Source organism: Polypterus senegalus, chromosome 13 (assembly GCF_016835505.1).
Source record: "Polypterus senegalus isolate Bchr_013 chromosome 13, ASM1683550v1, whole genome shotgun sequence".
Taxonomy (NCBI): Eukaryota; Metazoa; Chordata; class Cladistia; order Polypteriformes; family Polypteridae; genus Polypterus; species Polypterus senegalus.
The window spans coordinates 54,519,362-54,546,821 of record NC_053166.1 but is presented as its reverse complement, the minus strand read 5'-3'; the positions used below and the strand labels follow the sequence as shown (position 1 = coordinate 54,546,821).

Genomic DNA, 27,460 nt, shown 5'->3' with positions numbered 1-27,460 from the left:
AGATTTTAGAATATCTCCAAATTAAATCAGTAGTTAAAGAAAAATTTAAGCTTAAAGTAGAATTACAAACACCATCAAGGGTATTAGACTTCTGTAATCTCAAACACCCCAAATTACTGTCTAAAGTATATAAAACATTGACCAAAATAGATGATACAATAGCAATTCCTATAGGCAAATGGGAGGAGGATCTATTAGTTAGCTTTGATCAGACTTTCTGGTCCCAAACCTGTTTAAAAACTTTTAAAACGATCAGAAACCCCAATTTACAACTAATTCAATACAAAATTCTACACAGAGTACACTATACAGGTCATCGGATGTTCAGGATGGGATTTGTGCCATCTGACACCTGCACACACTGCACAGACAACATTCCTGACAGTTATATCCACGCACTGTGGTCATGTCCACCTGTTCAGGGATTCTGGTATAGAGTATGTGAAGACCTGTCAAAGTGTCTGAAATGTGATATCCCAACTTCCCCCTCATTTTGCTTGCTGGGGAACCTAGAGGATGTCCCATTGAAACAAATTTGGTTCACGTGGTTCTCACTGCCATATGCATCGCTAAGAAAACTATCCTCATAAACTGGAAAAACAAAGATAATCTTTGCATTAACCAGTATAGAAATCTTTTATTGGATCATATTACACTTGAGACAGCCTCTGCCTCCACTTCAAATCAATCTCTCTGGGCTCCTTTGATCGGTTCCATCACATAGCGATGATGGAGGGTCATTGATATGGTCCTGCGGGATGCTGTGGTTGATGTGGTGGAGAGTCTGAGCTTGGAGTATCTGGAGGATCCCTGGGGTGGGTTCACTAGGGGGTCTTGGGCTGGGGGGCTGCTGCCCGACTCTGGTGGTGCTTGGGTTACCTCCGGGGTGGGCTTCTGGTGGTTGTGTGTAGGGCCTTAGGGGGTCTTGACGGTGGCTGCGGTCGCTGCCTAGTGGCCGCAATGCCCCTGGGTTGGTCTGGGTGTGGGCCTGGTGGCTTAGGGTTTGGGGGCGGCCGTCCCCGGATGGGGATATGGGTGGGGCCTTGGGGATTGGGTCCTGGCATGTACGCTGCGGGAAGAGGGCGGAACGTGCGGCAGTTCCACCATGGGGAGGGATGTCCGGGAGGGAGGATCCAGCTTTATCCTGGGTGTCTTATGTCTTACTTAATCTGAATGTTGAGTAAATGTGGGGATGGGAGTAAATATTCTGCTGGGGTGGTGTGGGTTGGTGGCCTCAGACTCCGTGGGGCTCTGTGATGCTGCTGCTTCGGGCCATGGCTAGATAGGCTGGGGCCTCCGTGCCCCGGGTGGATTTTGGGAACGGAGGTGCCTATTGGGGCCAGTAGGGGAGCTGGCTCCCTGGAGGGCTCAGGCCCCTCAGCCGTTCCTCCCCATCCTCAGACATTTCCCTCCTCCTGCTCCTTCACATCATCACACAAACATGCACATAGGGCCTTGGGGTGTGGGTAAGTCAGGGGGTGCGGGTATGGATCCCGTTTCCGCAGTCCTGTGGCAGCCTACACCCCAATTTTATTTGCACATTAAACACTTCCACAAAAAACATTCCACACAAATGCACACTTAGGGCCTTGGGAGTGGGCACACTCAACGGCATCCGGTGGGGGGAAATTTCAGCCTCACTCCGAGTGCCGGTGTCCACTTCCAATTTTAAACTGCACCTAGTCACGGAGAGTTTTGGGGGGGAGGTGGGGCTGTGTGTTGGCATCAGCTGGTGTAGGCCACATGGTGCCGGCACTGCCTGCGCCCCCCCAACCACAAAATGCACCTTATCAGCACACACCAACACTACATTAGAGCAGGCGGAGGGAGACTAGAGGTCTTATCACACTCTGTTCTCAGTTAGCTGCCGGGGCTGGAGGCTAGGAGTGGGAGCTGGCCGTCTGCCTGTGGTCTGGAGTGGTGGGTTGCTTTGCTCTACGTTGGATGGGGGTGCCTGCTCACTATTACCCCTGCGGAACGGGGCTAACTCTGACGTCCAGGAATGGCTGTACCTCAGGTACGGCAGCACCGGGACCAGAGTTAGGTAGGGTGTGTGTGGGGAGTGTGAATGGGTGTCTGGCGTACATCCTTGTAAGTCTTGGGTTGTATGTGTATGTGAGAGCATGAGGGAGGGAGTGTATGACTGTGTTTGTGTGTGACTGTATATGTCAGGTGGGGTTTTGGACTCCTCCCCTCTCCTGGGACATCTGGCAATACTACAACATCTTTGCCTACCCTCCCCCTGCCTTAAGCATCTGTCTGGTCGCTCCCGGTGGCTGCCTGGTGGGATCTGGTTCCCTGGGCTCTGTTGGATCCTCGGCGGGTGGGTGCCCTCGGGTCCCGGGCTGCTGGGTTCCGGGCCCGGCCGACTCGGGAGAGCGGCTGCGGGCGGCCTGAGGGCTTGCCGTTGATATCTCCGGGACTCTGCCGGCTGCTGGTTGTGACCCCCGGGGTGATCCTCTGCGCCTCTCGAGTGGGGGTTGGGGCTTCTCTGGTGACGGCCTCCCTGGGGTCTCCGCTCTGGGGTGACCTCTGGATCTCTGGGCTTGGAACTCCCTCCATCTTCCGACGTTTTGGGGGCAGGTCTGTGGCCCTTCACACTCACTATTGGATGCTCCTATAGAGAAACCTTACACATACAAGCGTGCGTACACACACAGGTGCTCACATGGTGATTTCATAAGTATGACTTGGACATCTTCAGCACATGATCTAAGGTTGTGGTGGCCTTAAATGCCTCAGTAATAATTACTGTATGATTGTCAGCAAACATTTTTACTTTTATATATCTTCATGTAGCTGATGCAGCAATGTTTTTGTCTTGTGGTTTTTTTTTTTCCCCCTTTCTGCAGGTCTAGAAGCGGATTCTGGTTCATTTATTGTTTATTCTATACGAAACCCCCCCCCTCCCCCTTTACCTCCATCTCTTCCTTCTCTCTCTTCTTTTTCTTTCACTTTTGTCTCCGTGTCCGGTTCGAATCTTAAAAACATCTAAAAATATTTTTTAATAAAGTTTTGGTATCAGGCGTGACGTCAGCAGAAGCTGTAACGCTCCACCTGAGAGAAAAACTGTAAGGCTAGTCGCCAGCATTCAGACATCAATTCTGATTGCTTCACAGCCGAACAGGACACGGTAAAAAAAAAAAAAATGAAATTAAACTATTGACAATTGTTTTCTAATTAAGCAACCGTGTTGGAACAAAAAACTGCAGCCACTGCGGCCCTCCAGCACTGACTTTGCCCACGCCTGTTCTAAAGTGTTACCAATTTTAATAAAAATGTTTGTTTAGAGAATAACTGAAGCTCACATTTATTTATCACATTTGTACACAGATGGCATTTTAAATTCTAGTAAGAATCATACACCATGAGCAAAATGTTATAGTTATCAATTTTTGTTTCAGTTTATACTTTTTATTTTAAGTTCTTTAACCTTTTCCTATCAGGTATAAAATGAAAGGAACATTTAGTCTATGTGTTCGACATTTTAGCTGAAATCAGTTTTTTTGAACCACATTTGCATGAGTAAACTAAAAAGTTATTAATGTTTTATGTACATCTTGAGTTTTATGTCTTTTTGTTACATCCATTTTCGGTAGCACTTGGGATCAGAGCCTGATTCAGTTCTGGACAAGATGTTGGTCCATCACAGGGCATATTCACAATCGTGTTTTTACCTACATTCACTCAGAACAGCAATCCTAGCAGTTAAAACGAACAGCATATTTATAGACTGTTATGGAAAACCCTGAGACAACTGGGGAGAGCATTCATATACAACACAGTGATTACTACAGCTGGGAGTTGAACCGGATTCCAAGCAATGAGTGCTGGCATTGTGCTTCTCCCTAATTTGGAATCTTATTGTTTGTTTTTTTTTAAATTGAAACAACATGGTGTTTTGTTGCACTGCTTTTGTGATTCAGTGTAGGCTTATTTATCAGTTTTTTCTGTTGTTTGAAATGATCAGGTCTCTTCACTCTGAACTTCTTTCCATTTTAATTAGGAGCCTTGAATGAGATGGCAACATACCCAGGGTACTACGCTGATCTAGTAGAGCAGTCTATGGGCCGCTGCACCTTAGCCACAGAGGAGATAGAACGAGATCTTCACCGCTCCATGCCAGAGCACCACGCTTTCCAGAATGAGATGGGTATTGCTGCTTTACGTCGTGTTCTCACAGCCTATGCGTATCGCAATCCAAATATTGGATATTGCCAGGTTAGAAATTTTCTTACAGTAGTTCTGCAGAAGTAGGTTGAAATGGTAGCTTTGATTTGACTTTTTTTTTTTTTTTATATATATATATATATATATATATCTTTTTCATGAGTGTAGTGCTGGTCTGTATGCTATGCAGTGCCACACAATGGTGCTGCCAAGAAATCAAAATTAAATGACACATAGGAATCATTTTCATATTATTAAGACAGTAGTGTAAAATAAGTGCGTTGAATTCATGTTCTGAATGTGCTTCTTTGCCAACCTAACTTGAATTTCTTTTTTGGGGTCATTTGCTGTTATCTGATCTTCCTCCAGAGTCTTCCCAGGAAGTACAAAATAAGAGCTTTGTTGATGATGTCAATGACGATTAAAAAAAAAAAAAATTTAAGTAACAAAAGCTGACCAGTACTGATTAAGCAGTGGTCCTGTATTTTAATTTTGGCATTTATAATTTCAGAAATATCAGCACTGGCTGACACTATTTCAACTGCTGTGGAAATTGGGTTATGGGTGATGGAAGGTGGTTGGCTGTGGGGCGGCACCTTTTTATTGTTATTTACTGTATGTGATGTGTATTAATAATTATTTGTAGACTATTATTATAGGCATAATGCACTGATTACAAGCTTCAGAATACATGTCAGAAACCCACTTGGTTAAATACTTCACTCCAATAGAGAAGGGTAGTGAAACAGAGCTCTGTTATCATGATTTTATTGTAAAGTAAATATTTTGGAGGCAAAAAAAACTGTAGTGCTACTGTTTATTTTATTTCCTAAACTTATTTTTATTCTCCTTTTTTGAAGCTATACTGACTGGTGCAGTAGGACTTTGCAAGACCATTATACTCATCTAGCATTTATTTCTACATCCTGAGTTAAAAGCTTGTGTTTGAAATTAAAATAGTACAAATTTAGACCCCCATTTGCTTCTCATAACTTGTGCTTTTTGTCTGCTGAATCAATAATCATCCCAAAGTACCTGTGACCACCCAGAAGTGTATGCTTGTAAACAGGGATGCATTTCTTCCATAAATAATTTATTACACATTTTAAACATCCAGGTGTTAATTACTGCAAATAGGTTTCCTGTTCTGTTAGTTAAGCAGCCAGCCTGGATCTGTTTCCTCTCTGGCTGGTACTTCTGCCATTTCGGACTGAACCCTTTGAGGCTATAGTGTTTATCCATAATAGTCACATTCCATGACAGCACTCCTTATACAAGTTAAGTTGTTGGGGATTTCTTCTCTTGATGGTGTGTATCTTTCTCACTGGGGCTAGGAACCCACTGTCTGGATCCCAGCTACAGAGATCAAGTTTTCCAGGTTTCCTTAAAAATTAATATATGTAAGTAGCTACTATACATGCTTTTAAACACTGAACTCTTCCTTAATTTTTGCTAGGCAATGAACATTGTAACTTCAGTGCTACTGCTATACTGCAATGAAGAACAGGCTTTTTGGTTGCTGGTGGCTCTCTGTGAGAGGATGCTGCCGGATTATTACAACACTAGAGTTGTAGGTAAGTAATACATTTTATATATTGTCACAATAAGTAGACACAAAAGCTTTAAAAAAGGTTTGGGGCAGCCACCCATTGGTATAAGTAATGCCACTGATGTGCACAAGTTTGAGTTCAATACAGAACTGATGGTATGGAGGTAAGAGGGTGGCTTTAAAGGCCAGAACAGGAAATGAGGTCATCTAGGGCAGAACCGGAAGGGGGGTCCTCTGTAGGTTCGTACCCAGACGTGATGTCATTAAAAGGGCTGAAACGGTCTTCGTCCATGGGTTCAAGGCCAGAAGTGACGACATCACATGATCCGGAAGTGACATCATCAGACCCCAGAACCGGAAGTGGTGTCATCGGAGTCAGGTGGAATTTCCCATTAACGGTCTGCAGGAAAGCGAAACAAAGAGTTAGTGCACTCTTCCACCACCCGGTCTGGTGTGAAATTACTTTCGTTTAGGCCCTTCAGCTGCCTCCCGAGCGCACATATGTGACAATATGTACAATATATATATATATATATATATATATATATATATATATATATATATATATATTAGCTGTGTTGCCCAGCTTCACCTGGGAAATTTAATAAGACAGTGAGCATCAATTATATTGCTGTCAATCAGACGTATCAGAAATTCTGTGTAGCTGAATATTATTAGCCCATTAGAGCTCCTTACTCTTGAACTTCCTACATATAATTCTTAAGGAGTAAAACATTTGTGCTGTAGATCAATTCTTGCTTATCCTAGTGGCTGACCTCAGCTTTTGTTGGTCATTGGAAAAATACAGTTTTACAATAAATTGTATTATTTTGAACTTAAACGGGTAGTAGGAATAATGGGAATATGTGGTATAAGTATATTCATTTACACACTATTTCAAAAATCATTACCAAGGGTTATGTGAAGGGCATCCCCCTAACCTATGGGATAAGCAGGCATGTAGTGTTCTTGTTACTCTCCACATAGTGTGGCCACAGTTAGCCATTTCTACCACTAAATACCACATTGCTGTCTTTTAGTGCCTAAATCCTAAAATAACTACTAATCTATGCATTAAAATGACAAGCAGTCTATTCCTTTAGAAGCCTCATTGTGACATACAGAACCCTGGAATTGTATAGTTAACAAGTGAATGTGTGACATAATCTCTGATACGACGTTAGTGGTTATGCTTCCTAAAATGCATTTGACACCATTCAATTTCTTAGAGGAATTTCTCTACTTTTATTTATTAATCTGATTCTTTATTTTAGGGTTGATTAGCACATGCCAGTAAGGGTTTTACCATATTCTGTACACTATATTCAGACAATAATATACCCTATAATTGAGATTGATTTATAAATGGTGAGGCACAGCTGTTCTAATATACTTTATCTACTTTCTGGGCTCTAGCAGGTCAGCTGACTTGAAGGTGATTAAACCAACAGCTTTGCATTTTTTTAATTTTAGCGTCTTACCCACTATAGGTGTTGGGGAAGAGGGGAGATCAACATTGAAAAATGTTTCACAGCTAATGAATATTTATTTTTTGTGCCTTTGTAGGTATGGAAAAATACAGTAGTTATTATATTTGTGACATGCTTTCTATTAGAATGAATAAAACATTTCACTTTATTAGTACATGCGTAAGAAAATGCAGTTTGAAACATGGTAAACTGCAAGAGTTAATTCTGCTGCAGAGATTCAAAAATTCCCAATGTTTACATTATGCATTTGGATTCACCTTTGTTTTCATAGTGTTTTAAAAAAAATGTAAAATTAGTTTATTAAGAAATACACAGTTTGCAGCCATTGCCATGCTAACATTACATACTTCTCTGGTGGTCTAGGGCCATCTCCCCAGCTCCAGCTGACTAGAGCATGTCATGGCTGAATTTATTATTCCCAAACGGATATAATTTAAGAGAAAGTGCGGAAGCAAGAAACATCAGATGAAGCCAAATGTCGTCATATGCTAACTCCAGAGGACACTTTGTTTGCTCTTGCCCTGCTTGCCCAAATTCGTCTCCTGCTCTAATTAAGCTCCTGCCGGTGTCATTATAATAAAAACAAAGTAATAAAATGTGAAGTATTGCAAGGCTTTTTCCATGATCAATTAACGTGGAATTGTTATGAAGTATTTGAGAACTGAATGGTGTTAACATTTTGGTTGTAGATGACGGTTTATTGATTTTATTGAGAAAAAAGTAGTTAATAGCCTTACATATACCTCATGATAAACTGTACATGTATGTAAGCCCCAGAAAATGAAATATTCCTTTGTCAATTATTAGTTTATACTTCTATAAACATAAAGGAGTCACACACAGAAAGATTTACACAATATATCAGTTTGTGTTTATTTTATATGATGTAACTGAATATTCCCAGTCTTACTGAGGAGACTGTTGAGGTACTTAAAATCCATTTCCATGTTAAAAAAGTGGAATGGATTATTTGTGCCAGATTTCTGCCTATATAGGGATATGATTTCAACTTTAAGTTCAGGATGGTGAAAGAGGGGAAAGCTTTCAGTATACACAAAATTCAAATCACAACACTTGTTGTATTGTGACCCAAATAACAAAATAATATTATATTGTGGGGTTCTTAGCCGTTCCCACCCCTTTAGCCACCATCCCATACTGGTTGCCAATATCTTTTGATTTTTGATTACTTAAAATTAGACAGACTTGAAAGGCAACAGCAATGGACTTTTTCTACCATCATATCCATGCTTCTTCACATTATCTGTACTTGTGGACTAATTACTGTTTCTATCAGATTAATGTATGTTTATTTTAAACTGAAAGTACAAACCTTATACCTAATGATACCCTAGACTTTTTTTTCTGTCTAACCCACAATACCCATGACCGTCTGACTGTGTGTGCTAATGCCCTTTTTTCTTTTTGTATGCAGGTGCTCTAGTAGACCAAGGTGTTTTTGAAGACCTGACTCAAGAGTTCCTTCCCCTTCTCCATGAGCACATGCAGGAACTGGGTGTTATTTCTACCATATCCTTGTCTTGGTTTCTCACGCTGTTTCTCAGTGTTATGCCATTTGAAAGCGCAGTGGTTGTGGTTGACTGTTTCTTCTATGAGGGCATCAAAATGATCTTTCAGGTGTCTTTGGCAGTGCTTCATTCCAACATGGAGTCACTGTTAAATTGCAATGATGAAGGTGAAGCCATGACCATCTTGGGAAGGCAAGGATTTAACATTTGTGCAAAGCACAAAGATTCACTTATTTATTCAGATGTTTGAAAGAGTTATTACAAAATGCAATTTCATATAATATGTAAAATTATATCTGTAAAAAAATATTGTAACTATTTTAATAGGACACCCCCCGTAGAAAGTACAACACAAGGAAGATTTTGTGATATACTGAGGCTGACCACCCAATACCGTCTGTTTACATCCCTATGTTGTGGCATTTTCCATCCATCCATTTTCCAACCCGTTGAATCTGAACACAGGGTCACGGGGGTCTGCTGGAGCCAGTCCCAGCCAACACAGGGCACAAGGCAGGAACCAATCCCGGGCAGGGTGCCAACCCACTGCAGGACACACACAAACACCAAGCACACACTAGGGCCAATTTAGAATCGCCAATCCGCCTAACCTGCATGTCTTTGGACTGTGGGAGGAAACCCACGCAGACATGGGGAGAACATGCAAACTCCACACAGGGAGGAACCGGGAAGCAAACCTGGGTCTCCTAACTGCGAGGCAGCAGCGCTACCACTGCGCCGCCGTGTTGCCCTGTTGTGGCATTTTAATTTGAATTATTAAATGAATGAGATGTTTAGTTTAAAAAAAGTGTGCATTTCTGTTTTTGTGCATTTGAATGGCAATGACTGCTAAGACAAATATAGTGCATTTCTCTAGAAATGCATTAGATAACATTATTTTACAATTTTTTTTGTTAAATTTGCTTTTCATTTGCTTTGTGTTACATCCCTATGTACTCATTGAAATCAACAATATGCCTCACCTTTACTTAATTCTGGATACTTTTATTAGGTTTCCTTATAGGTTCTGGTTATTCAGTTCATGTGCTGATACATACTAAAATATGAATCTTATAATTCAAAGTTTTATTGTAATTTTATCCTTGATTTTGTTTGTCTTCTTTATTGTAGGTATCTTGACAATATAGTTAACAAGCACACTGTTTCACCACCCATCCCTCATCTTCATGCATTATTGACCAGTGGAGATGAACCTCCTCCTGAAATCGACATATTTGAGCTGATAAAAGCATCTTATGAGGTTAGCAAATCAATTTTATTTTATTTACTGATACTAACTGGTGGTTGTGACAAAAGAGTATATTTCCAGTGAGAGTTAAAGCTAGGATGTGGGGCTTCTTGAGTTTGGAAAACAATTTTTTAAATATTATTTACTTTGGGAAGGTGTGGAGAAGCAGAATTTTGTCTGGCATGATTTGTGGTAGTGGACACCAGCCGTATGAAATCAGTCATTGGAACCACCTACAATGTCCCTACTACCCCAAAGAATCTTAGTTGCACAGTGGGTACGGAGTCGGATTGTAATTTGTGTGGTGGTTTAGCTTGATCAAAGCTTATTTTGTCAGGGTATAAAGTGAGTTTAACTCAATGAGACCTAATAACAACAACATTTATTTATATAGCACATTTTCATACAAAAAAATGTAGCTCAAAGTGCTTTACAAAATGAAGAATAGAAAAATAGAAGACACAATAAAAAATAAAAATAAGTCAACATTTAGAATAACTAAGGTCCGATGACCAGGGTGGACAGAAAAAACAAAAAAAAACTCCAGACGGCTGGAGAAAAAAAATAAAATCTGCAGGGATTCCAGACCCTGAGACCACCCATTCCCCTCTGGGCAATGAAGTGTGAAGATCAGAAACAAAGTGTGTTAAGGTTAACACTCTCCAGTGAGTCAGAGAAATAATGCGATGTCCTTTATGAGGGAGGCAGAGAGTGTGACATGCCAGGCACATAGAGGTAGAAGTCGAAGTTTGACACTACGTAAATAAAGCATGAGACTGGAAGTTGGTAGCAGACATTCCTCAGTGCATCGCAGCTACAGCATTGAGACTCGAGGATGCACAACTACTGTATTTTGTTGAACTGACTGTATATTTTGAAGATGTATTTTAGGACGTTTGATACAAAGAAGTTGAAATAAATGGAATTAGTTGCTGAGGTGAGAGAGCGTGATTGTCAGGCTTTTATTAGACTGGTGGAGGTAGGGGTGTTGAGACAGAAATACACTACTCAAAGAAGGCACTCGGAAACCTGAGGATGTGGAGGCAGAATCAAGCTTTATTGTGTGATGTACACACAGCCTCGATTCAAATGAAATGAGCAGTTAGCTGACATTTATTACAATTCTTATCACTTAGGCAAAATACTTCCTCCTTCTAGTTCTTCCCATCATTACCTAATGTTCAAACTCACAATTACCTAATGCCCATCATCTGACTGAAACTTTCCAACATGACTCCTTACCCTGTGCAGGTGTCCGAGACCTGTTTATTGATCAATTCCCACTTGTAAGTCGGAATCAGACAGACCCACACACAAGATACTGGGCCACTCAAATGAATAGTTTCTTGCTGCACAAACATCCCTCTTGGCTAAAGGTCTAGGCAGCTGCATCTGTAAGACAATGGCGCTGTTTCTTATAGAACACACTTTCCTTGCTTATCATCACCTCATGTTAGTGTCCAAGCAGGCAGACAGGGAGGCAGAGGCCTAGCCGCTGCATGTGAAGAAAGCAAGTGGCCTCTTTGGCTCTCTCTCATGGTTAAAGTCTCAGTAGCTGCATTGCTATCTCAAAGTACACAGTGTCCTTGACTGAAGTTTTAATCTTAGCAGCAAGATATTGGTGCTTTGCAGCTGCAAAGAGAAATATAATAAAATATGCAGGCACAGGCTTTTTTATGATTTAATCCTTACTATACTAGCGTGCATGAAGACGCAATGGTTATTTTCATATGATTCTCTTTAAATATATGCAAAGCATCAATTTTGAGAATACAGTATACTTTTCTATAGGGTGTGGAAGATCAGCCTCGACACAGACAGACACAGGACACACAGAAGTCCAAAAGCACACACATTTATTTTTCCCAGTCCCTTAGCACAACATACAGTGCCTAAACTCACTTCTTTCTTCTTTTCTCTCAGTCCTCTCCCTTTTTCCTGCCGCCTCCACTCCTCTCTCACAAGCTCTGTCCTCCGCCTCCCGACTCCGGCTCCTGGAGTTGAGTAAGGCGGCCTATAGTGCACCCGGAAGTGCTCTAGGTGCACTCTGGTCTTCTTCTGGCAGCATTCTTGAGTGTGCATTCTTGAGCAGGCACTGTTGAGCCTTCTGGAGGGGTCATGGGCTTAGTTCAACACAGACAATGGAAGGTGCCCACTTGACTTGTGTTTGAGGTAAAACGAAGAGCAGAGCTACTGTAACATAGAAGTCTGGGTAGGCAGGGTGACTAGATAAGAGGGTCAGATGATGAAATGATACCAGTTTGTTTTTTTTTTTTATTTGAGATGGGCTTAGTGGAGTATCAATATAAGGGATGTAACTTCTTACTCTGTGTGATAATATGTGTAACCAGACACTGAGGAAGACCTGATATACATGTTCACTTGGACATGAGGGTAGCATTACAAAATTGTCTGTCAGTCATGTTGCTCTGAAACAATATGGCACACACATGCCATAGGCTTCTTAACTTTACAGCATAAGTGAGTCTAATAACATGAGCATCTTTCCAGTATGAGCCAGTTATAAAGGTGATCAAAACACTGACTGAGAGAGTTTTCATCCTAAATAATGCATACATGCAGGTAAATCTCTTTTGCAAATTTCATACATAGAACAGAATATATTGTGTAACAAAATCGTTAGTGAGGTTTACCACAAAGTGCTTTTTAATTCCAAAGGAAGCCTCATATTTACCAGGAGATTGTTCTTCTTATTGATACATTTCATAATGGTTAAAAAATGAATTTATATTGGCTTCTCAAATATTAATGTGAAGCATAAATTAAATGTTATAAACAGGATGTTTTCCATAAATTATCATATGTTGCAGTTTCTGAAGCAATTACTGATGGACACACAAATCTGAAGTTCATAATTTACTCTTCTGCACAAGTCAGTAACATTAACAAGTGTTATATTTATTAATACATTTCATGGTTAGTTTTAAAAATATATATAATTTTATTAGTGTAAATAAAGGAAAAAAGTACATATTGTCAGTTGGTCACTTTCAACAAAATCTGTTGCAGAATCTGATGATATCCTGACGACCAGACGAGTCAGGAGTTTACTTGTGACATACAGTTTATCAGCCACTGTCCAGCCCAATATGGCCGTGTTCTTATAATGCATTCTTAACTCTCACACACAAGTCTGCAGTTCACATTTTACTCTGACACACTGAGTGCAGTCACCAGTTACTTTCATACCCAAGACTGACGGTAGTATACAAGGTCTGATGTAGGCAGAGTAAGGCCCTATGCTATGAGCAGCTGCAGAGGCCCTTTTTGGCATTTGTCAATAGAGAAAAAAGGTTGTGTAAAAACAGAGTTTGGCAAGAAGGCTGCCACAAGGTATAACAAATCTTTGTTAGGGTGGGAGAAGAGTTGCTTTATTATAAATTTCAAAATAGGTAATAAAAACTCTAATAGTATGAAAAAAATCTGAAATTTAGTGAGGCCCTATGTTGTAGCCCCTGTTTAGCTTATGCCTAAATCCAGCCCTGATAGTATGGTAGCTGGCCTTCACTTTTCTTCTTTTCATCATTTGATCTCTTCGGGCACTCTGCTTTACGGATATACTGTAGTTGTTTCTTGCCGCAGTGCTTATTTTAATTCTTCCAAAATATTTTTTTAAATAATTGAATTATTCAAAAATATAGATATTTTGTTGCCCTGTAATAATCTAATGTTAGCAGAATTGTTTTCAAATTCAGACTATGAAAATAAAGATTAGTACATCCTCTTAACCTTCTTAAATAATGATCCAAGTGTAAGAACTTCAATTTATAGCGTGCCCCAATGCATGCTCCCCATTTTTATCTCAGCCATTTAGAAAAAGCAGACAAGTTATCTTTGTGAATAAAAGAGCATCTTTGTATCAAAAATGGAAAAGTGGTGTAGGTACTAAAAAGCAGAGTAACATCATAACTTGCATACGTTACATAAAAAATAATAGAATTCATGCAAAACTTTGATGAATCAAAAGACATGCAGTATGGAAATACAACATAACTCTTCTGACTAGAATTCAAAATTAAATTAAAAAGTGGAGGAATATGATAGCCATTTATGTTTCATCTGTGCCTTGTCATTTCTTTTGTATTTTTTATTATGTCCATCCAATTAACAAGCCATACAGTCCATCTAACAAGAACATGTAATTCATTGTAGAATGCATTATATTGATATTAATTTTCAAATATTATGATGAAATAAGTCAAAACAACTTGTTTAAAATGAAATAAGTACTGAATGGAAAAAAGTCAATCTACCACAGTAGTCTGCAGATATTATCATAATGCTGTAGCTGTTGACATTGTCATTTTGGAAATAAATCTACACTTTACTGCAAGCTCATGTTGTAAAGCTGAGCAACCTCTCTTTCACTGTTTTGCAGAAGTTTGGTACTCTGAGGGCAGATGTAATCGAGCAGATGAGGTTTAAGCAAAGACTTAAGGTGATCCAGTCACTTGAGGACTCCGCTAAAAGGAGTGTGGTAAGTTGTAATTGTGGAGCGATTGTGTGCGTCATCCACACATGCCCAATGACTTTGCTCTGTCTTGGGGTTGTGCACACCATTCATGGAACTCTGCTCTTTTTTGCCCAGGTTCGTGCAATCATGACAGACACGGCATTCAGCATTGAAGAGTTAGAGGAACTGTATGTTCTCTTTAAGGTCAGCCTCTTGGAATACCTTAAGAATACAGAATTTTCAACGTAGACGTTTGCCATGGTCTCACTTGTGAGATTTTTTTTTAATATGTCTGCAGAAATCTATTCTGAGTGGCCATTTTATTAGTTCTGCCTTTGCTCTTCTTGCTTATTTCAATCAGGGAAAACCTCACATGTACGAGCAGTGCTTTTTAAAACAGGTAGGCAGATACCCATGAATCATATTTGTATGCTTTAAATGAGAAAGACAAGAAATTTAAGTGGCTTTGGATGTTTCATCGTGAAGGCTCGACACACCTCCATGTATCAGAAACAGAAGGTTTTCTTTGAGAGTGACATGGGTTTATCAAAAATGGAAGTCCTGTGGTTGTGAGGACGAAATGGACTATTGGAGGGTGATACTGCTAGTGCAGAGTATCACACAGGAGTACAGTCAGTCAGATAATAACTACGCACTTCAGTGGTCCTGAATGAGCTTTATGAGAACACACAGTTGGCATATAAAAGTTGGCGACCAAACTGAGTTTTACTGTTGTCAGCAAATGATGAGAAAGGTCTGTAGCAATGAGCTTAGAACCACACTTACTGGACACTGGTTAGGATTGAAAGGCATTGCTCCTCTGATAAATCTCACTTCACGGTGATTCACACTGATGGGAGAACCTGTTTATGACAAAATGTGTGGCTCCATCATATAGTGTGTCAGCAGAGCAAGCTGGTGATTGTGATGTAATGGGGTGATGCTCATGTTTTGTGGATTCCTTGATATATCATTGGGTTGCCTCAGGGTATCTCATAATAGTTTTTGATCATAGTCATCTCTTCTTGGCTGTAGTGTACCATTCGGCAGAGATGCTCCATGTCCAAAGCCTGGAAAAGTTAAGCAGTGGTTTGCAGAAACTAAAAGTGAATTCTTCTGAACAGCATGACCTCTCCCGTTTATAGATTTAGTTTGCAAATGAGCCATTTTTTTAAGAACAACACATTTTTAACATGTTTTAGTTGATATGTCCCTGTTATTATTGTGCTGCGCACAATTGTCGGAGACCAGCTTGCTTTTAGGTACATGTACTTTTTGAGTGGCCACTTGGTGTCTGTCACTTATGAAGTGTCACTCGTTCCATTTCACACCCTGTCGCAGAGACTCTGGCTGCAAACTGAGGTGCCCCAAGTCAGAAACGAGAGCTCAACCAGCTAATCACTAGGAATTTCCTCGCCACTGAAAATCCTATGACATTGCTCACAGGAGGGGAGAGTGAAACAAGGGAGAGCTCCTGCCTGTGGTTCAGTCATATAGTCTACCCTCCCAGCTGCAATTTAGTAATTGTGTGGCTACGTGTTCATTTGGTGGCCAGGGGGTTTCGCTGTCACTCAGCTGATAAGTGTTTGGATCTGACCGAGAGGCCCCGGGTTTGCATTCAAACCTCTCCATGTGAGAATGTGAAATGGAGAAAGGCAGGACCCTGAGTGACAACATGAAAAATAACTGCTTTATTTCTGCAAACTGAATTGATTTCAGCTTAGGCCGCTTATGATGTAGCATCAATTGCAGGTACTCTATATACCTCTGTTCATGATTAGACTAATTTGACTTTATTTTACTAACTGCTTTTATTTTCCAGGTATTGAGAAACCTTGACACTGACTATCTTTCAATGGTTTTCAGGCAAAACACATTATGAGTTTTTACTGGGGAGCAGCAGGCGTGAATGTAGCAGAGCGGCACGATCCTAGCCTTCCTTACCTGGAGCAGTACCGCATCGATGTGATGCAATTTACTCAGTTGTTCTCCACTCTTACCCCTTGGAGTTGTGGTCTACACACCCCTACCCTGGCTGCACGTCTCTTCCGCTTACTTGACCAAAATAAAGATAGCCTTATCAACTTTAAGGAGTTTATCACAGGCCTCAGTAAGTAACTAGGGTCAAGTGCTGGTTGCATTGTTTCTGTTCAAACTGTTTATGAGAGGTTTATAATAATTAAAATGTACACATTGGTGTTTTCATCTGCAGTACGTGTTTGTTTCCCTTTTAAGAATGTGCCATCCTTTTGCTCTCTCTTTCGCTTAATGGTATGAGTGGTCCATCCAGATATCATATGTGGTCATTACCTCTGTGCTGTTAAGGAGCTGAAATTGTATTGTATTTAGGCACAAAGTATTTATGCTTTATATGTCTACATTTTCAGTCTTCAGGGTATGTTGATTAGAGCCCTTTGGGTATATGGCTTTCATGCACACAAGACATTTGCTATAACACATGGAATAATAGAACTCCTGATACGTGTACAGGATACTGAGACCTTCACTGAAGTCTCAGCCAGTTAGCACTTAGAGGGTAAAATGCCAGCATTTATTTTTATTTGTACACTTCACTATGCTTAACACAGTTAACATAAATAACTAAGCTACATCAGTATCGGCACTCTGTCATGCCACACTTGCCACTGTATTTGAACTTATTCATTCAACTGAATGCCATATTAATATGTTAAACTTAAAGAAAACTACACCTCCCCTATAACTAAGCAGGTAATGTGGCCTAAGCTAAGCGGCTGAGCAGTGCTGTAAAAGACTACTGGTTAAATCCACTGCACTGATTCACAGTGTTGTAACGGACACAGTGCCATGAAGATTCAAACTGCTGCGAGGATGATGATTTATGTATTTTTTTTGGTGAGGATCCTAGGAACACACCCAGCCATGGCTCGACTAGCACCACTTACACACAGAGACACAAAAACAGTAATCATTATGAATGTATTAAACAAAAAATAGCAGGATATAATCATCTGCTCAACAAATAAAACAATCCCTCCCTCAGTGCCCTGCCGGCGATCACACTTACAACAAAACCCGATAAACACAAAGCCCAATACACTGTCCGTATGAAATGGTAGCTAATGATGTGAAAATGATGCAGAAGAGAGAATCCAGAGAACAGCTCACTGTAAGTAATGTAAAACGGTGCTCCTGGTATTCCTGATGCGTTGAGGGGTGATGAGATTGGTACTCACACGACAGGCAGGCACACAGCAGTTCATACATCCATACAGGTGCAGTGATCCAGGGCATAGAAGATAATCCAAAGGCAGATGATACTGACGGCAACACAGACACAAACTCCAGACTTCTGACCCCTCTTATAGACTAGCTGGCTTCTCTACTGAAAGCTCCCGCTGGCTGCTTTTGTCCCCAGCAGCCCCTGCATTCTCCTCAGATGTCCAATCGGGGCCACAGCAGGGTACACCAGGAGTTGAAGTTCTTAAGTCATGTAGCGCTGCTACAATGTGACCCTGAGCATGTCACTTAACTGGCCTGTGCACCTACTGTATTGCCCCGATTTGTAAATCACCTTGGATTAAACCTTCAATTAAATAAAAGCTCTGAAAGAATGAAGCTTGTGCAAGAGGCATGTAAAAGTAGGAAGAGGCTTTGATCTCCCTTTCCTTCTCTGGTCAGGCTTTCTGTTGGTCATCTGAAATGCAGATAAAATATCAAAGTTCCCTTTTATAATGTGGACTTAGTTTGGAGTTTGTTCTTCAAGGTTCGTTGTTCACTAGGAGAAGAACAGAAATGTCAGTAAAACCACAGACTGGAGGCTCAGCTTGTTTGTGTGTTTCACTCGTATGCGGCCCCATCATAAAACAGCCATTGTGACAGCATGTTAAACATACTGCATACAGTATATACAGTATATATATATTTTTAGCCACACTTGATCATTTCTTCACCTGCCTTTGGCACATCATCATCATCCTCTAAGGAGTATCTCCCTTTTCACATTGCTCAATAAAAAATCTCTGTAAGACTTTATGTTGCAAATAAACACTTGGTGCTCCTCATTCATGTGAAATTGTTTGCTTGTGAGGGCGGCACGGTGGCACAGTGGGTAGCGCTGCTGCCTCGCAGTTAGGAGACATAGTTCGCTTCCCGGGTCCTTCCTGCGCGGAGTTTGCATGTTCTCCCCGTGTCTGCATGGGTTTCTGCCATGTACTCCAGTTTCCTCCCACAGTCCAAAGACATGCAGGATTGTCCCTAGTGTGTGTGTGTGTGTGTGCCCTGCAGTGGGCCGGCGCCCTGCCCAGGGTTTGTTTCCTAGCTTGCGCCCTGTGTTGGCTGGGATTGGCTCCAGCAGACCCCCGTGACCCTGTAGTTAGGATATAGCGAGTTGGATAATGGATGGATGTTTGCTTGTGAATTAATTAATGAAGGTTCAAAGTAAAATAATGATTTTACTTTTTAGAAAATTGAAATATTTTACCTGATTTTGGTTATGTCTATTAGCAAAGAAATTTGTAAACATTTACATTTTAGAGACAAATCTGCCCCCAGTTTGTGACTGAATAATAAACTCCAGTCAGGCACAATGGTGATAAACTTAGTTAGATTTTGAAGTTACACTTTCAGTGGAGCACAGCTTTCCCTCAGTCTTGTGCAGTGGTTCCCAGATTCAGTCATGGAGACCCTATGTAGCTACAGGTTTTTATTTAAGCCAGTTTCACAATCACAGTTTTGTTTGACGTAATTCTTTAGTGAGCTGTTTATTATCTAATTTTAAGAAATGATGGAATATTTATATTTTAGCTGGAACTCTATATTGTGAATTTTCTATTGCTGTTTTCTTTTTAATTCACTCTTTTCTTTAGAATTTGCTGTTTGTGCTGAGAACACAATGCTGAAGGAGAGCGATAACTTCAGTGCCACATTCACTTGTCTGCTCATAGGTAAGTGTTAGTGGGCAGACAAGTGAAAATGGCAGTGAAGTAATCTTCCCCTTTAGTATTCACTGTTCTTTGCACCCGTGTTTGCACTGCTTATTGCGCAGGAACTGATTGTGACGGTGACTGGGATAAACACCTGCAGCCATGGGGTTCCCACAGCACCGTACCACTGTTCTATTTCATTTTTCGATTGGCAATCTTTTTGTCTTTATAGTCACTCTCACTTTTTTCTAGATTTAGTTTTTTGTAATGGAATCTTGTCAGCTTTTATTTGATTCTGGAGTCATCCAGGTATCCAGCGTATTATGACTTTTTGATTTGTTTTTCGCCTACACTGAACAGAGCCAGTCATTATTTACTTACTGTGTGTAGTTAACTCCCAGTCTTGTAGTTTACAGACTTTTTCAGTTGATTATTTCATCTCCTACCTCAGATACATTCTGGTTTCATATCTTTTGTTTGTACCATCTCCAATTACTTTTACCATTAAATAGAATTGTATCACACATCATCATGTGTTTCCAAACCAACATTTTCCTGTTTAGGATCAAAGCAACTAGCATCCTATTTTTGTACCAAAACGTTCAGGGAAAGATCCACTCGGGAAGGGGGAAGACGGTCATTACAGGGCACTCTTGCATACGCTGCCAATCACACCAAGGTGGTACAATATCCATTTGTGACCAACAGACAAATAGCACCCTACGTGGGAAACAAACAAGGATCCAGTTGCTCTTTGGTGACAGCCCTGGCTGCTGACTCACGGCTGTCTTAAGATGTCTCACTATTGTGTGTCCCAGGGAAGGGGCCTGCCTTGCCCTTGTTTGCTTGACTTAAATGCAGAGGTGTTCATTTGATAAAGTGTACCCTAACATGCCCTTAAATCCATTGTATTGCTTGTTGAATCAGTAATAACACGTCTTATTCAGTTAAACACAAATATAATCAATATTCTACTACTTAAGACATGGTATAATGCAGCAGAAAAGTATTCATTAGACTTTTGCTTCCTCCAACTCTGCATTAAATTAAGCAAGTTACAACAATGGAAAGATTATTATAATGGAGAATGCAAAATGATGAAAATGCAATAACTTAAAAGGGATCAAAAAATACCTCAAAAGGCAGTAACAGCCCTACGTGGTAAGAGAGCAGTGTGTTTGTGAGCTTTTTATTGTTGTGATACATTCGGGAGCAGCTTACAAGGAGATTGGTTTCTGAATTCTTTCTATTTTAGTTCTATCAAAGTGCATGCCTTCCAGAATATAAACTTAACATTGAGTAATCATTCGTATGATGTACAGCCTTTGTGTACTCCATGTTGAGCTCTGACCTTGGAGCATTGTCCTGCAGTAAATAAACACTTCTGTCCTTAATAATTATCGACTTTTCTCTCTGTTGATTTTCTTCTTAGGTGGAATGTACCACGGTGATTTTACAGAGAAGTTAAAAACGCTTTATAAACTTCATTTGCCCCCTGGTAAGCTATTGACTATGGCTTTTAGATTTTGTTTTGCTTTGTATAAAGATGCACAGTTTTACTAAAAGCTATGTAATGAATGAAATTTGATTCAGATGTACTCATCTGCCTCTGTCTGTGTCTCTCTTATTATTGATTTTTTTCTGCTAAATTGGATACCCTTGTGTTCTGCAGCCATTTTATCTTTGTAATATTAGAATTGTATTTCAAAGTGAGTGTTAGGTCACAGAGTGTTCTAATGGTCCTCGTTTGGGTCAGGGACAGCAGTGCCTTGTTGAGAGGATAAGCATAAGGCCCATTTGCACTGCGGGAAGACCCTTTTTCAGAAAAATCCCCTGGCCATCCACTGAGCCGTTTCCTGCTCAGCCTGGCGGCCCTCCTGGGGGAGTTCTTAGTCCTGATTCTGAGAAAATGCTTAGGGTTGCTGGTTATAATCTGGTATGGAGTCAGATTTCTTTATTTGCCTTTAATTATGCTGTACTTGTTTTATTACTGTTTTTTTCAATGAATAATCTGCATTATTATCAATGAATGGTGTGTGCTTTATTGTATTTAGAAATTTAAAAAAAAGTTTTAATAGGTATGCACCAATATCATTTTTGGACACTGACACCAGCACCGAGTACTTGATGAACATTGTAGGCGGATGCCGAGTACCGATATAAGAACTTTTAGCAGAAAGTAAAGAAGAATGTTGCGTTTAGCCACCAATAGATATACAAACTCATGAACAAATAGGAATTCCAAATTTAAAAAGCTGCAGCCTCTTTGCAATTCTTGACAACTGAAATAAATATCTGGCTTAAGTAAGCTTTTAAATGTTAAAGGCAAATTCTTTAAGAAGACAAAAAAAAAATGTTAGCTCTATCACGGATCAGTGTCTGTCTTCTCTTATCTATAACTTCTTTTGATTAGTTATTTATTCAGATTAAGATGTGATACATAACAATATGAAAGTACGAGAAAAGAAAAAATAGAAAAACAGATACATGAAAAATGGTGCTATTTATGAGAAGGGTGTCCTGGTGGCACAGTGGTAGCACAGCTGCCTCGCAGTATGGAGACCAAGATTTACGACCGCGGGCCTCCCTGCATGAAGTTTGTATTTTCTCCTCGCGTCTGCCTGGTTTTCCTCTGCATGCTGTGGTTTCCAAAAACATGCATCATTACCAAATTGGTCCCTGTGTGTGTGTGTGTGTGTGTGTGCGTGCGCTCACGCTCACCCTGCAATACACACTGACCCCCTGTCCTAGGCCTGTGCCTGCCTTGAGCCCAATGCTGGCTGCGACACTGTTCAGGACAAAGTGAGTTAGACCATAACTGACAATGATTAGAGATAGAGAGATCATTAATAGCCCCCACCTACAACAACAACAACATCATTTATTTATATAGCACATTTTCATACAAAAAATGTAGCTCAAAGTGCTTTACATAATGAACAATAAAAGACACGGTAAGAAAATAAAATAAGTCAACATTACTTAACATAGAATAAGAGTAAGGTCCGATGGCCAGGGTGGACAGAAAAAACAAAAAAAAAACTCCAGACGGCTGGAGAAAAAAATAAAAGAATCCATGGCTGTAACCCTAAGATGCCCACTCGCCAGGGACAGTGAAACCACTAATTATACATAACATGTGAATCAAAGTAGAAGGGAAAATCTTAAACACTGCACAGCCAGCCTTTTCTTAGTGATATCCTCACACTTTTTTATCCAATGCCCCATTAATTCTCAAAGCTAATTTTTTATTTCTTATTCCAGCTGTAGTGGGTGTAGAACAGGAATCAATCCTGGCGCTCCATGTCATTCATACTGGGCGAGCTCCGAGACACTTCTTCACACACCAGGCTTATTTTGTAGATGTGGTAGGAAACCAGTGTGAGCCAACAAACACACACAGACGCAGGAATGAGGACATACTGTAGTTGGGAGCTGAACTAAGGACTCTGGAGCCAGAGTGAGATAACAGCTACTCTTGTAGAAAATTATGAAAGAGACACGTTTTTAAAAGATATCACTCAGTGAAGTCCTGTGATTAAAGCACCACCAACTTTAATAATTAAAAAACGAACCTTTGCCTCTTTTGAATGAAACCCATTAATCTGAAGTATCTCTCCTTTATTGTAAGAGCAGCAGGTAAGTCTGCTTTTAGGTTACGTATACTTTTAGTAAACAGCGCTCATTGGAGTGCAAGGGAGTCTTAATGACGCTGTCTGTGTTCTTTATTATTCCTTGACTTAAATGATGTACATATAGGACTGCTTGCCAGTCTCTGGAAATACTTTGGTTCATGGTGTGAACCCAAACACGCCTAAGCCACAATAAATTTAATAAAAGCATCAATTGTGGTCTTTGAATGATATTTTGCATGTGTGTTTTTTGGTGTCACCAGTGGATATTTGATTATGGCTTTCTTAGAGTGGTAAATATTTCTTTTCTCCAGCTTTGTGTTCTGAGGAAGCTGAATCAGCACAGGAAGCTACTCAGTTCTTTACAGATGACTCCAATTCACAAGGTGAGCCTGACGGAAACATGAGAAAAGGGAATTAGGGCTAATCTTGTTGACTTTGATCAAGTTTAGTCATGCTTTACTACAATTTGTTTCAATTAAAGATTATTTGTTCACAATATTACAATGATGTGTACAGCTTTAAAGGATATGACTATTGACCTCTTGAGTCTTGCAGGCTTGTTTACTGCTCCGTGCCCATGAAAGTTGTAATCTACTTGAAATCTCAGTGTAAAATGTCTGTTCTGAAGTATCGCACATGGGTGGGAGCGAAAGGCTGGCATGCTATGGGCCATAATCCTTCTGTCTTTTTTCTCAGTCTTGCTTTTCTGCCTTTCATCCTGTTCTAGACTCTCCTTTCTTCTCTGACTTGGACTTCCTGCTGCAAGAGGGAGTCTCAGGTTGGTTTCTTTTCTTTCTTAATAAAAGATTAACAATGTCAGAGTCAAAAGATGAAAACACTTAAAGAGAATAGTATACAAGCTTGAAATGACATTCTGCTGCTTTCTACACTGCTTTTCAGATTATTTGTTTAGGGTTCCTTCAAACTATAAAGAAAGCATTTAAGGATTAAAAAAATAAAATACATATTGTTTTCTTTTGTTGACTCCTGTTCAGATAACCGGGCATGATGGTAATGATTACCATGAAAGGCACTTTATAAATTGGACTGATTGGTAATCTTCATAGTAAATGTCTTCTGGTTCCCTTTTTGTGTTCCCACAGGAGTGAGCTTGCAAGGTGCTGAAGCTGGGACGGGCACAGAGAATGAAGAGGCCAAGAACAAAAAAGGTAGAATTTATATTTAGAGAAATGATGGCAGTGCCTCCAGAATTACAACTCTATCAAAAGAAACAAATGTCTACTTTTCCAATGGTGGAGGAATCCTTTGGCCAAAAAGGTGTACTTGGCTCCACCAGGCCACAGGGTCACGTTCTCTCTGCTGGTGCAGTAGGAGTAATCATTACGTGTGCAGTGAAGTTCTCTCTCTTGTGCCAAGAATACAAAGATAGGCAGGAGAAAAAGTCCAACTAAATGATGTTAGAATTACACCATATTGAAATGGACATTGTGTTTCCCTTGAAATACTCCTACCTGCTGTGTCAGGTAATGTTGATCACATTTACATGCAGGGCGGCTGTGTGAAATAATGCTGCCTGAAGTAAAACACCCTCCCTTCAACCGCATACCCCCATATTGGGGTGGAGGCAATACACTTGATCCATACACAATACATGTTGTCATACGGACTTAACAATACAGAATACTCCCACTGCCCGGCAAGCCTGCCCTTATTAACTAAACACGTGTAGTGCAAACATAAAGGACATTAAACTTGCACTGTACCTGTGACTGACACCTTAGTAATGTTCCAGAAATTAACTCAATTTTTCAAAAAGACAGAAACAATATACTGTATACCCGGTACGATACGTGAAAGTCAGGAAGATGAACTCTGATATCACATAGTGTCACATAGCTTCAGAATACACAGGCGCTGTTTTGATTCTCAGATATTCATGGTGTGGTGAGTCGGTGCGAACATTCTGTGAAATTTTAAACTTTTACAATTAATGAAAATATTTTGTACTATTTTGAAAAGAATATACACTATAACCAATGCACTGAACGTATGTGTAATTCCTAAGCTTCACTTTTAACACATTTGTAATGTTAAAAAAAAATTTTAATACTTTTGCATGAAAATGCAGCTCTTACCAAAGTGTCACCTTACATGATCTCCTCATCCCTCGCACCAGCCCTGCTTACATGATATATGTACGTCAAGCTCCTGGATTGAATTAACTATTTGAGTCATCTGTGTTTATGGTGATTTTGTTTTAGACTGGCCCTCTCCTAGGAATGTCAAAGTTCAGATGTTAATGCATGCAATTAATTTTCAAAGATACAATACGTTATTTTTCTATAATAGCGTTAATGAACACCCAGTGCTATCTAAGCCAAAGGTTTTCAAAATGGGAGTTGCAGCCCATTATTTAAAAAAAATAAATTCCAGTTTTAAAGATTGTCTTTAATTTGCCTAGTTTTTAAAGAAACATATAGGGTGTAGTGGTCTGAAACCCCTCAGATTCACACCGTCATAGGGACAGTGATTTGTTTATTTTTTTGGTGCATTGGCCCGACTTGCAGCACTCGTAAACAGACACGAAATAACAGTATATAAACTAATAAAGCTGTGTATTAAATGAAATAAACATAGAGGCAACAAATAGACAGATAACCCTCCCTTTCCCCCATGACGATATTAAATACTAACACAACAATAAACATCTAACAGTAAACACTCGCAAACCAAGTCCTTAACAGAGTCCAAATGAAATGCAGCAGTAATGGATAAAATGGAAAGAAGGAAAAGAATGGCGGTACAGGGATCAGTTTTCTGTAATCAACATATCAAACAGTCCTACAGGTAGTCCTGATAAGATTTAGAGAGCGCCCCCTCCGATGAAGCACGATGACAAATCCAACACTACTCACATGACAGGCAGGCACAAGACAGTCCATACATCCTTGCAGGTACGACGACCCAGGGTAGAAACGATATTCCACAGTTGGTATTGTATACAAGAAGACGAGTGAACACCAACACAAAAAACTGACCTCCTTTACTGCTTAGCCAGCTCACTTGTAAGATTCCTGCTGGTCCTTCTTGTCCCCAGCAGCTTCTGCTCTCCCCTCAAATGTCCAATCAGGAATACCCTCGGGGCAGCTGGGAAATGGAGCCCTTTAAGTTGTAGCTCTGTTACAAGGTACCTGAATATGTTCTTCAGTTTTTGTATAAAAGTAATTGCATATCAATGTACATGGGAGCAGCAGTCTGTACACAAATGACTATCTGGTGGTATGTGATGAAACAACAAAAAACAAAAGGTACAAAATGAGACTGAAAATGACTGGACTTGAGTCTCCATGTTCAGCTGTGGTTCAGTTCCACCATACTGGTGCCCCTGCTGCAAGTCTCACACTCATCTTTTTGTGCCCATCACACGCTGCAAGTCAAAGTCTTCCTCCACATGCCATGACCAGTAGATTTTTGCGATAGACAGTGTCTCAGGTGAGTTCTTCTTTCTCACACCCCCCATCATCCCCAACACACAGGCAGGAAAGCTCAGCGTGTCTGTGTCGCCCTTTATCTCTCAACTTAGTTTTGGTGACTTGTTTGACGTATCATCAGTTTTAGAAATCGGCAGGCTAAGATCGATTAACATACAATGCAGAACAAAGATGAATTTTAACAATTATTAATAATATAAGACACCTTCGTTTTAGTATTCTTAACTAACAGTGGAAAGCTATTGTTTCAGACAGAGTTGCTAGTTTTCCCTACAGATTGGAGGACCTGCTTGCAGGGCTGGATGCAGGTTAACGTCATACCCAGGATGGAGCAATTGCAGGTTAAGGGCCTTGCTTCAGGGGCCTAATGGAGTGGAGTCACTTCTAGTGTGTGTGGGATTTGAACCGGCAACCTTTCGATTGCCAGCACAGGTCCCTATCCTCAGAGCCACCACTCCGCCCATCCATAAATTTAAAAGTATGGACATTTTAGGCTAATCTGAATTCCTTATCAAACTATGCTACTGATGATGTACCTATCACAAAATGAAAGAAATAAACAACCACAACAACTCTCTGGACTCACTTGTTAAAATCCCTAAGTGCAATAGTAGGTGGAGGGTGGGAGTTAAGAAATCTCACTTTTGGTTGTTACTAATCAGAGTTCAGTACTTCAAAATTTAAGACTATAAGAAAATTTTAGTGTTTCAAACTATTTCAATTCCAGGAGGTGCTATGCCAAGAAAAAAGGCTAAAACTCCCTGGCCAAAGAGATAGTGCATGCTATATATGTGTCTGTAGTCCGCTGTAGTTAAGCATTTGCTTTAACATATCTACTGTTATATAAAACCATCAGGCCGCAAACTGTATCAGACTACACTCCATAAATGTATAACTTGACTTCTGTCTGTGAATGATGCACATCTAAATTATAAACTACTGCTGTTCACTTTAAAATGGACCACATCAGACTGCAGACCTCATAAAATAATTGAAGATAACAGGGCT

At 40.2% G+C, this 27,460-nt stretch overlaps 1 protein-coding gene across 2 annotated transcripts in view; it reads left to right on the top strand.

Moving 5' to 3' along the window:
- LOC120541953 (TBC1 domain family member 9B) overlaps nt 1–27,460 on the top strand; it is a 91,969-nt gene that overhangs the window by 54,423 nt on the left and 10,086 nt on the right. The window contains exons 10-20 of one of the 2 annotated variants that reach the window (XM_039773968.1): nt 4,007–4,221; nt 5,627–5,744; nt 8,645–8,930; nt 9,870–9,999; nt 14,387–14,485; nt 14,597–14,665; nt 16,328–16,571; nt 20,798–20,863; nt 23,312–23,383; nt 23,728–23,778; nt 24,104–24,169. In XM_039773968.1, the coding sequence (XP_039629902.1) occupies nt 4,007–4,221; nt 5,627–5,744; nt 8,645–8,930; nt 9,870–9,999; nt 14,387–14,485; nt 14,597–14,665; nt 16,328–16,571; nt 20,798–20,863; nt 23,312–23,383; nt 23,728–23,778; nt 24,104–24,169 (1,416 nt within the window). The remainder of the gene's footprint in view (nt 1–4,006; nt 4,222–5,626; nt 5,745–8,644; nt 8,931–9,869; nt 10,000–14,386; nt 14,486–14,596; nt 14,666–16,327; nt 16,572–20,797; nt 20,864–23,311; nt 23,384–23,727; nt 23,779–24,103; nt 24,170–27,460) is intronic. The other variant, XM_039773969.1, reaches the window with a different exon arrangement.